This window comes from Dipodomys merriami, unplaced genomic scaffold (genome assembly GCF_024711535.1).
Source record: "Dipodomys merriami isolate MVZ:Mamm:240054 unplaced genomic scaffold, mDipMer1.0.p SCAF_574, whole genome shotgun sequence".
Lineage (NCBI taxonomy): Eukaryota > Metazoa > Chordata > Mammalia > Rodentia > Heteromyidae > Dipodomys > Dipodomys merriami.
The window spans coordinates 523,631-535,207 of record NW_027206151.1 but is presented as its reverse complement, the minus strand read 5'-3'; the positions used below and the strand labels follow the sequence as shown (position 1 = coordinate 535,207).

Below are 11,577 nucleotides of genomic sequence, written 5' to 3'. Positions count from 1 at the left end.
CCCTGAACTATCTGGGTGGCCCATTCATAAGGCAGTCTTCTGAGGGAGAGGGAGGAGGACCAGAGACAGAGACAGGCTGGGAGATGCTGCACTGCCAGCTCAATGTGGTGGGAAGTGTGTGCACTGGAGAGGGGTCGCTCATATCCCTCGGGAAAGGGGGATGCTGAGGCAGTGTTATCCACAGCAAAGCTGGCTGTGTGTGCCGGCCTACAGGGTCAGGAACCAACCCCTCTCACGTTTCACATTAGCATTTCATCCATTATTCTTCATTCTTCATTTTTACCTTTTTTCATGAGAGAGACTACATACTAGACCTCTTTTTCCCAAATACAAAGTCACACTTTAATATTTAAGATATAATAGGGAGTGATTGTACTGAATTGTTATGCATATTTCACCTTAGAATGTAGGAGAGAATATCGTTAACACTGAAGCCCAAGGAATTGCTTCCTCATTCTAAAGCAAGGTGACTTGCTTTTGACAGGACTACCAAATCCTACCAAAACCATATTACTTCTCCCTTTGCCAACCTAGAGAATCCCATTTTCTTTTGTTAATTGTTTCTAGGAACTAACTAGTGAATGAGATAGAAGACTGACTTTTTCAGAAAAACTGAGCTTACAGTGACAGTGACAGATTCATAGCTACCAGATTTAACTACCAGATTTCAACACAGCCTGGAGCAGATGCACAGTTTAGCTTCACAACATCTACCTTAGACTTGGCATCACTGCATGGAGACCGACTTTGGAAAGCTTTTCCTTTGATCTAATTCATCCACTTGCACTGCCCATCTTCCTGACACTGAGGGGCTCTGTAGGCTGTCGCCCAGATGGTGGTCTCTGCGGTACATTTGTTCACAGTCATAACCGAGGAATGACACATAGTTTGTAGTGTGGAGGGACCCTGCCTAAACCAACTGCAATCGGGGTAAGGTCAATGGCCGTGGGGTCCACCAGAGACTTCAGATTAAAATGCTGCAGGATAGCAGACAGGAGCAGAAACAATTCCATGCGGGCCAGGCCTTCTCCGACACACACTCGTTTTCCTAGAAGTAACAATACTGATGAGACAAGAAGGGAGCCTCCAGAGGTTATTAACACTATTAATAGTAGGGCCTCAAAGGGAGAGCAGGAGGGGCTATAGGCAACTACAGCCTAAAGCAGAAGACACCCTCCCAGACGATGAGAAGCACAAAACATATTGACAAAACACAAGAATATTAGTAACTTATTCAAGGATCTGATTGTATACTACAACAATCATGCAGAACTCAGCTGCAATAACTAGTGTCAGAATAAAGTATTGATAAATAAAAACAAAAAGTTACAATAAAGAGTTGTTAAATCAAATTTTAAAAAACAGCATTAGGTTAGGGAAATTGTTTCCAACCTGTGGAGAAGGAAACATCTAACGCTCCCCCTGATTCCCCAGGAAAGGCAGTGATTGAGGTTAGAAGCCCGTTCAAACAGGATAGATTCAAGTTGGTCCTAGCAGCTTCCTTCACCAGAACTGTGGTGAGGCACTGGCAAGGGAACAAGGCACCCAGTCATATCAGAGAAGGCCTTGCTACTTCCTAAGGAGAGAGAGACTACGGAATCAAAGGCTGCAGGGCTTTTGTTTTGTTTTGGTTAGTAAGCCTTGTTTAAAATGATGAGGAATTAGGAAATAGGTTTTGGGTTTGTTTTTTTTTTTATTGGTCCTGGGGCTTGAACTCTGGGCTTACTGGGCTTGGGTATTATCCCTGAGCTCTTCAGCTCAAGGTGAAGGCTCTACCACTTGAGCCACAGCACTACTTCCAGTTCTCTCATGGGTAATTGGAGGTAAGAGTCTCATGGACTTTTCTACCCGGGCTGGCTCTGAACCGTGATCCTCAGATCTCAGCATCCTCCTGAGTAGCTAGGATTACAGGCATGAGCCACCAGCGCCCGGCAAGAAATATGGTTTTGATATATTCTTACTATGTCCAGTAAAGTAGACACAGTTTAACAATGAATGTAAAAACACATTCCATCCAAGACATTGAATTGATAAAACATGTAATCTAACTTCTCTGAACAGGGAGGAACATGCTCAGATCATGTTCTACATACAAACCGGGGCATGGCAGGACTGGGTGTGGTCCATGTTGGGGTGATGGCAAGACAGACAAGGAGTGGAAATGAGGAGTGGAGGATGTGACCCTGGAAAGCACTACTCTGGGACCCTGCTTACCTGCAGAAAATGGCTTAAAATAGTCGCTGTACTTGAACTTCCCATTTTCATTCAAAAAGTGCTCTGGCTTAAATTTATCTGGTTCTGGAAATTCTTGGCTGTCATACAAAAGTGAATCCAGAGTTGGAATTACAATTGTGCCCTAGAAAACGTAGACACATTGGTCAGTCAGCTTTAGAAAATATGGTCTTTCACCTGGAAGTCCCAATGAATAAAGATTATCTGATTTTTATTGTGCAGGATATTAAATATCTAGTTAGGAAAGTTGTTTAGTTAAGGACTAGACAGAAAACAACCAGGGGTCAATCCTAAATGAGATAACAACCTGAAACTCTTCACAGGACAAAAACCCGGTCTTGGCTGGTGATTTTGGCTCCTGGGGTTAGAATGTGCTAGGATTTCCAGGCCTCCTTTAGGAATGTACTCTCCTAGTATGCCCGCGAGAACGTCCCTGGCAGTGGCACTCCACAGCGTGGGAGTGCTGACCTGGACCACCATCCAGTCACCCTCACGACAGAAGCCCTGGAATTCCTGTCTGGACCCCAGCAGGCCAAGGGTGAGCCAGTCATCAGGACAAGGCTCACAGGAGGCATTTCATCTTGTCTCTGACCTTGGGAATCCGGTATCCTCGGAACATGATGTCCCGCGTCACCACATGGGGAAAATTGGAGGGTATAAGATTGATGAATCTTTGAATCTCATGCACCACAGCATCCATGTAGGGCATCTCCAGCCTGTCTTTGACGGCAGGGGCGCGACTTGGCCCAATAACCCTGTCGATTTCTTCATGAAGTTTCTCTGCCAAGATATGAATGAGATCCATTTAAAGAGCTGATCCTGATCAAAGTAAATTGTATGCCCATATGGACATGTCTAAAGGAAACCCCTTGGTACGATTAATTGGTGCTAATAAAAATGTGAGAATAGATGAATAAGTTGATTTCCCACCCACATCCTCCCGTGTATCTAATCCGATTTCCAGCTACCCACTCATCTACTTATCACCTGCCCGTTCATCTTCATGCCACCCTCCTACTCACCTGCCCACCCCTCGGTTACATGCCTGTCCCTCTATCCATGCACCTCTCATCCATGCACACATCTATCCAATCACCCTCTCACCATGTGTCACATTTATGTTTCATCTTAAATTTGGTACCCAGGTAATTCAAAATCTGGATAATTCCCCTATAAATGTCAACAAGACCTAAGGCCTCACATTCCTGGATGTGAGATTGATGTTCAGTCAATAGAAAGCTTGTAATCTATTATCTTACCTAATGATGGTTTATCCAGTTATTTTCAGGAATAAAGAACAATAAGAAGGTCTTTGAAGTTTTTTCTTGCAGAGAAATACTTGTCATTATTGCCCATGGCTGATTTGCTCTGTGCTTCAAAATTATATGGAGGGAAGACGGCACCGGTGGCTCACGCCTGTAATTCTAGCTACTCAGGATGCTGGGATCTGAGAATCACGGTTCAAAGCCAGCCTGGGAAGGAAAGGCTGTGAGCCTCTTATCTCCAATAAACCACTAGAAAACTGGAAGTGGTGCTGTGGCTCAAGCAGTAGAGTGCTCGCTTTGAGCTGAAGAACTATAGGACAGGAAACAAGCCCATAGTTCAAGACCCATGACCAATACAAAAAACAATTAAGGGGTAACAATGGAACTGGACATGCATACTCCCCTTTCTTTGGATGTGCTGTGTGGTTGAGCTTGAGAATGGTACACAAACATTTTGCCACTCAAATTATGCTCTAGCCTCTGTGTGTGTGTGTGTGTGTGTGTGTGTGTGTGTGTGTGTGTGTGTGTAAGCGTGTGTGAGTGTATGTGCACACTGGTCTGAGGATTAAACTCAGGGCCTGGACACTGTCTCTGTGGTTGATGCTCAAGAGATCGTCTCATCGACATTTCTGCCATATTTGAATAACCATTCTAAGATCTTAGTCTCCTGAGTAGCTAGTATTACAGGCATGAACCACCAGTGCCTAGATTTTTATTTTGTTTTGACAATGAGTCTCACCACTCCCTTTTGCAAGGCTGGCCCACACCTACAAAGTAGCTTGAATTACAGATGTGTCCCATAATACCTGGCCACAGACTACTTGGAATCTGAAAGTCCCTCTCTACCAGAGGTAATACAGCCATTAGAAAATTTCTCAATCGGGGGGAGGGGGTGGGGTTGGGGGTGGGGGTGGGGTGGGGGAAGCTGGGAAGGGATGTGAAGGGTAAACAAAGGAGGAGGATGCAATGCTTGATAAGATATGTACGCATTATCCTGCCCATGTTATTGTAACCCCTCTGTACAGCGTGATCAAAAAAATAAAATTTGAAAAAAAAAAAAAGAAAATTTCTCAATCCTTCTCTGTTTGAAATCACCCAATAAACTTTAGGAAACATTAGATGAAAAAGCAAACTTCAATATGTCATTTATAGCATGGAAACCAGGTAGAGTGTTAAGCTGTATACAGCAAAGGTGTGAATGGGCATTGAGTTAATAGTAAAGGCTCTGAGGGACAATAGGTAGCAAACCTGAAACAGTGCCATCTCTGGGCAGGCAGGCAGGAGTTGGTAGGGCTTTGGCTGTCTCTGAACATGTACATGTTAAATTTGGCAATGAGCGTTGGGGAGTTGTCATATTTACTTTATGTCTCTATTAGGAATTCCTCATAATTAATAACTTTTCTGTCGGTGGTAGGCTCACACTCTGCATCTGGGCACTGTCCCTGAGCTTTTCAGCTCCAGACAAGCACTCTACCATGACAGCCACATCATCACTTCCCTTTTTCTGGTGGTTAATTGGAGATAAGAGTCTCATGGAGTTTCAAACACAGGATAACTTTGAACCACAATCTTCAGATCTTGTCCTCCTGAATGGCTAGGATTACAGGCATGAACCACTGGTACCTGGCTTCAAAATTAATCATTTTAAATCTTTCTTAGATCATGGTGCTCATGGTACAGTGATCTATACTTAGTTCTCATAGCACAGTGGTCAAAAGTTCTTATTTTATTTTGGTAGGTTGTGGGGTTGAACTCTGGGCCTGGGCGCTGTCCCTCAGCTCTTCAGCTCAAGGCAAGTGCTCTAGCACTTGAGCTGCAGCGCCACTTCTGGTTTTCTGGTGGCTTATTGGACATAGAAGTCTCACGGTCTTTCCTGCCCAGGCTCCCTTTGAACCACGATCTTCAGATCTCAGCCTCCTGAATAGCTAGGATTACAGGCATGAGCCACCGGCACAGGGCTTGGTCAAAAGGTTTTCTATGGGCCTGAATCTTGACTCAGGGATAGAGCACATGCTTAATATGCACAAAGACCTGGGTTCAATCCCTTATTGCAAAAAATAAACATTTTTCTTATACATGCTGCCCATACATACAATCTCTCTCTCTGGACTTCTGGCTCCTTCATCCTTCACATTTCTGTGTGACAAAAAACAAAAACGTTTCTGGCTGAAAGACCAGGGATCAGGCCTGACCCTGGACCTCTCATGCACCCACTGCCTGGGGCCATGGCTTCATTCCACACTGGCTCTCAAGACCTGGTGAGCTGGAAGAACACAGCGCACTGAAGGACTGCCCTTTGCCCAGAACTTAGTCCAGGTCCAGTCAGCAGCAAGTGTGCTTGGAGCAGTGCTCTGGACAGAGTGTACCAAGGAAAAACGGTGACAGGGCTCCGGATCTACGGGTGCCCTCACCCCACTTCTCGTTACTTGGAGGTTAGCACCAACAAGCTGTTTCCATTGAATTGTCCTCACCTTGCCTCTACCTGGCTGGGGGCGGGGCCAGGGCATGACCCTCTGCACACCAAGCCCAGGCCTCCTTGCCTGCACCAGGCCTGCTCCAGACATGGAGCCTACCTGCCTATGTGCGGCTGGGAAGTCTGTGGAATGATGTGGCTCTGAGGAAGCTTTGGGTTGCTTCTCTCTAGGTTCCATCTTCAGTTGTCCCAAGACAACTCCAGCCTTGTCCCTGAACCCAGCTCTGCCTAAGCCCAGGCTCCACCGGAGGCAGCTGCACACTGTTGTCACTGTCATAAAGACGTTGTTTATAAGGCAGACAGAATGCAGGCTGATGTCCTCTCCCTACTTCAGTGAGGAGCTTCTCTTTTTTGTAACCAGAGGCTCTGGTGGGGCTTGGGATAACAGTGTTCAGAGGAACCACAGGGACATCTCCCCTTAAAGGAAGTCATTCCATGATCCTGAGAAAGGGAACAAGCAGCTGTAGGCTGACAGCTGAGGCCTAAAGGCTTAAGACTAGTCATGCAGAGACTCAACCATGACACACAGGCTTCTGTTTGTTATGTGCATACCTTCAATCTCGGGGTATTTCATTAGAATCAGGAGCCCATATCTCAGAGTGGTACTGGTAGTTTCTGTCCCTGCAAAGAACAGGTCTGACAAGGTCGCGGATACATTTTCCAGTGTGTACACAGGCTCTTTGCTATGTTTTTCCTGTGGAGTAGGAGACAGACAGGTACTGGGTGAGATGTTGTCCCCAGGTGCTGAAAGTGATATCTATTGCCCTTCAGCAGAGTAGAACCAGTGGTATGACAGGATCTCCTGGTTCAACCAGGATTTGATCATCTCTGCCTCACAGATAGGCAAACAGAGGCTCTTAGAACACAAGCTAACATGAGGACAAAGCTCCTCAACAAGGCCACAGAGCTATCTCCATCAACAGAGCTAGGGCTCTCCTGGGGGAACTGAGCAACTCTAGCCTCAGCTTTTGGGCTTCCAGCTGCATGAGCTGCTGAGTCTTCTTCCAGACTTGGGCAGCGAGGGCTCAGCTGAGGAGAAGAAGTCTCAGCCTCAGAAGCCATCCATGGGGAATTAGCATGCACTGACATGTTATAAAAGGGTACTAGGGGCCTCACCAAATGGGCCAGACTAGTCCAAGGGGTTACAAAACCATGAAACTGGGGAGGGCCAGAACCTCGACAAGTCCAGCACTGCTGAGGAATAAGTGCCACCAGCTGTTCTGAAGGATTCTGAAAGCACTACAGCCCTATCCGGCCTGGGAAACTGAAGGAGAGATCCACCTGCCCATCCACCCTTCTCCAATCCTCCCAAGAGTGGAAAGAAGAGCTCAGTGGTCCTGCTGAGCCCAATGTGTCTTTAACAATAAAAGAGCATCAAGAGCAACCAGGGTGAACACTCTAGATGCCAGCAAGTGGGATATGGCCTCAGTCTGAAAAATATACCACATCCACCTTCTATTCTATGCCAGATACCTTCTCCATTTCCACCAGCAGGCAGTCAGTCACATCACGCGGGCAGTTGAGATCCAGAGACTGGAGATGTTCCTTGGCTTTTTCAAGTGTGTACTGTTTTATTTCAGACACATTCTTAAGCAGTTTTCTGTGGCTTCCAGGCAGGAAGCGTAGGTAGCCTGATGAACTGTTATAAAGCTAAAAGGAAGAATATGTTACTGTATTATTTTTCTGGATGCCACATCATTTTATGTGCTGGGATCATAAACCCCAAACATCAATTCATGCCTGAGATAACCATACAATTTAGGATATTTTGTGCAACAATGTCTTTGTGGTGCGAGTAATTATTCTCCCAGGCATTATATCTCTGTGATGAAAATGTGCTGACTTGTGGATGAAAAGCATGGTTGGGTTAGGACAAAGATGCTCATGGACGCATAGACATCTCTTAAAGGGCTCCTGGAACTATCTAGTCAAATACTTTGTGACCTGCTCCTGTTCGAGGGCTTTTCTAAACCTTTCTATCCCATATGACCTAAATTGACCCTCTATTTCTATGGTAACTGTACAACCAAAGATTAATGAAAAGGAACCAAATAACTACCTGGAGCCAAGGAGTGCTAAGCAAGTAGAAGTCCTCATTGAACAAACGCATGAGCCTATGAACCGTCCTGTCATTATAATCGAAACGCCTGTTGAAGAGGATGTCGGCGATGACATTGCAGGGTGCACAACCAATGAGAAAAGTAGGGTCAAAGGGCTGGCCTGGAAAACAGGTGAGATGTTGGAGCCCATGTTGGGGAAGGACACTAGCCACGGCTGGCTGGCCAACCCCTCAGCCTCCACTGAGTCCGCACCAGTCCCTGTGAGAACAGGGCCTTCTCCACTGTCCTCACTGTTCAGTGCTCTCTAGAGCGCAGCAGGCACACTTGGTGTGCATCCTGCTCCATCACAGAGAAGAACTGGAAATGAATCAAGAGAGCAGTGCTGAGAAGCATCATCACTCTCTCCTGGAGGAGAGTAGCTGCCTACCACTTCCAGGTGTTCAGAGCCTTCTCGGGGCCTGTCCAGGACCCTCCTCCCTCTGTCTGCCTGGGAATACTCACCCTGGGTCCTCCTGAGCTCCTCCACCAGGAAGCGAGCCTCCCTCTGGATGCGCTCCTCATTGCCCTGTTTCCCCATCCCATAGTCTCGGAGGATGCTCAGGGAAAACCGGCGGACATCCCTCCAGGTGTGAGAATTGTTGAAAATTACTCCTGAAAAATAGGGGCCAGCAGAATTTACTCCAGTTGCACAAGTCTCAAAGAAACAGGAGGACTGGGCTGACCTCATCAGAGGCTCAGTACCAGCTGTGATGTGAAACTGTGCAACAAGTCCCCAAGAAGGGAAGGGGCAGGCCTTGTTTCTCTGGCACGTTCAACCCTTCCTGGATGTCTGCGTCTTAGCGGCAGTTTATTTTCTTTGGTTTTACACTTACCGCTAGTCTTCTCCATGCTAAACAAAATAAAATAAAACCCCCACAGCCAAATCAAGAGAGCTAGCCACTTTCTGCCTATCAACAAAATTCTTGTGTGGCCTTCTGTTCCCATGGATTTTAACCATCAAGTTCGAAACATCTCAACTCGCGGCACTGCGGCTTCCCAGCAATCTCATTCACGAAGCTCTGAAGGCCTCCGGACTCTGTTGGCACCTCAAGCTGGGAAGACTGAGCACTTCCCCCTCAGCAGCCTTCTAGGACACAGTCCTACCCTGCCTTTCCCTCCTCCAGAATGTGGCCTGCTGGACTCTCAGGAGCATGGAGACATTTGGAATGAACAGATCTAAAACCATGTTCTTTTGTCCTTGAAAGTGTTAATAGCGACTTGCGTCCCTTGCAACAAGTTTCAGCAGTCCAGGGCTGCCACAGCCCCACTCTGTTCCTGCCAAGCAGAGTCTCTGGCGCCTTGTGCTTCCTGTACTCCAGAGGCCCCTGTCCCTTCCTCTCTACCTCCTCCCTCCTCTTCATTTATCCATGGCCCTTCTCCAACAAGTGTATGTGGGTACCTGCTGTCTATAAGGTACTTGCTGGGCGCTGGGCATTCTGGGATAAGCAATTCACAGCACCTATTCAACAAAAAATTCACAGCAGCTTTCATACAAGGACAACCCATCCCCAAATGGTCAGGGTCTTTTGGCCTTCTTTTTTCTTTCCTTCTTTTTTATAAATATCTGAGACCAGGACAAAAGTTAGTAGCTAACGCTTTTGCTCTTTGGCTACTACTCCACCAATTAAGCTGGCCCCTAACCCCTGTTTTGTCTTTCTGATTTCATACTGTCATTGCTGTCACTACGATTGTTTGGGTAGGACTTGGGAGGGGCACGTCCCTGTCCCTGGTGGGCCTGACCATACTTGCTGCCTAGGAGGTGGACTCACCTTTGTTCTCATGTTCCTTGAAGGCAGGGATGTCCGCTCTGCCAGAGAACTCATTCTTGTATTTCAACAGCCCCTCCTTCACGGCCTTGTAGCCATGCAGGACCACAATACGGTTAAAACCCAGGTGCAGAGTGAAGACAGGCCCGAAGCGCTCTGCCAGCTGTGGGGATCAGCACAGAGTGGGTCAGGAACAACACTGCCAGGCGTTATTAAGACTTTGGCTGTGGAGGGATCTGGGGAAAGGCTGTCTTTGTCTAGCCTGATGTGGGGACACTCCCCACAAGAGGCTGCATTACTTGCAGGGAAACCCTCTCTTTACCTGGACACCAAACCTTGGGACATTGGCCCCACATGTCTCTTCCCTGTGGCAACAGACCCCATGATGCTGCCCGCTGACCTACAGTCTGTGGCCCCATAGCCTGTATCCTCTCTGCAGTGCTTACCAACACCCTAAAGCAAATGTCAAGCGCCAGATCTGCTTGATGGCATTTGGCTTCAGTCAACTCACACAACATGCCCAGGACACAGGGCCTGATGTTCTGGTGAAACGTCACCGGCCAGCACTTACCTGTTGTCTTTGCTTTGGCATCTAATGGTGTGACACCAGCCAAGATGCACCTGACATTACATCACAGCTGGCCCGGGGCAATGCCAGCCACATCAGCCTCACAGTCATCCCACTACATGGTCCTTGTGTGGCAAAGCCATTCTGCATGCTGCATGCCTGAGGTGTACCATTGGTTATCACTCTTGGATATTACTATTAATTCAGTTAATTCTGAACTAGGCTAGTACTGGATAACAATTTAAAACCCTCACATAAGATAATTCCCAACACCTTGTCCCTAAAATAACAATGTTTATATTACCTTGTTTAAGGACTTAGGAACATCCTTCAAATCCACACTGAAAAAGTTCCCAACAATAGGCAGTGGGAAGGGCCCCGGGGGCAGGTTCCAGCTGCTGAGTATCTGCCTCCAGAAGGATATGACCAGGAGGGAGACCATCCACACCAGCAGAGCCACGGTGATGCAAAGGGCAGCCATGGCATCTGGGGTCCTGGGCTGACTTGTAGGGATGACCTGCAGGGAAAGCAAAGCTTTTATAATGCATTGTTGAGGGGAGGGTGTCCCACCGACCAATGACACTTGCTCTTTCCCTTGGCCCCAGGGATTGGCTGGTTATTAGCTGCCGCTGGGCAAGATTTCAAAGTGTGATCCCTAGAGTAGTTGCCTATTGGAAGTTGCATCTGTGGTTTGGCAAGGATGAGGCTGGGTTTGCCAATATGTGATCCTTGTCACATTGCCAGTAAACACATCAACCATTCACCAGCCCATAGGCCAGTCCTGGGGGTGGGAGACCGCCCTCCCCCTTGATACAGCAAGGGTGTTCAGATCATGTTTACATGAGTTTGATGGGGTAGGGTTATGTAATGTAACATGAGGCATGTGTGACCGGTCCAGACAGGCTAGAGGTTAAGTAGTGCAAACATCTTCTACCTTCCAATCAGGATTGTCTTAGCTGCCCCAGGACACTTGGATCACCACTTGGAAATTGTGGAGAAGGGAAAATTAACTTATGAGCCCTCTTCCACTTTGGGAAATCAACTAGAAGATTCAGTGGGAAGAAAAAGCAAAGAAAGGCAGTTGACTATTTTTTAGAGTTAGTCTCTAGTTTTAAAAGGTACACCAATATACATAGTATGTGCCTTTTGCTGAATACACACATGTATCTCTAGC

General features: G+C 47.0%; 1 protein-coding gene across 1 annotated transcript; it reads right to left on the bottom strand.

Moving 5' to 3' along the window:
* Positions 1-317: 317 nt before the first annotated feature.
* LOC138813020 (cytochrome P450 2E1-like) lies at positions 318-10,919 on the bottom strand. The gene is made up of 9 exons (XM_070001300.1): positions 10,708-10,919; positions 9,839-9,998; positions 8,532-8,681; positions 8,030-8,190; positions 7,444-7,620; positions 6,523-6,664; positions 2,825-3,012; positions 2,215-2,356; positions 318-1,048 (listed from the first exon to the last, which is right to left on the bottom strand). The coding sequence occupies exons 1-9, from the start codon at positions 10,882-10,884 to the stop codon at positions 864-866; spliced, it is 1,482 nt and encodes a 493-aa protein (XP_069857401.1). The 5' UTR covers positions 10,885-10,919; the 3' UTR covers positions 318-863.
* Between the last annotated feature and the right edge of the window lie 658 nt (positions 10,920-11,577).

What these genes read in the sequence shown, in the direction of transcription:
- LOC138813020 (XM_070001300.1), bottom strand. Translation starts at nt 10,884, where the DNA reads ATGGCTGCCCTTTGCATCACCGTGGCTCTGCTGGTGTGGATGGTCTCC. An exon ending in CAAGGAACATGAGAACAAAG is followed by an intron (nt 8,682 to 9,838) that starts GTGAGTCCACCT and finishes CCTATTTTTCAG; the next exon opens with GAGTAATTTTCAACAATTCT. An exon ending in TGCTGGTGGAAATGGAGAAG is followed by an intron (nt 6,665 to 7,443) that starts GTATCTGGCATA and finishes CCTACTCCACAG; the next exon opens with GAAAAACATAGCAAAGAGCC.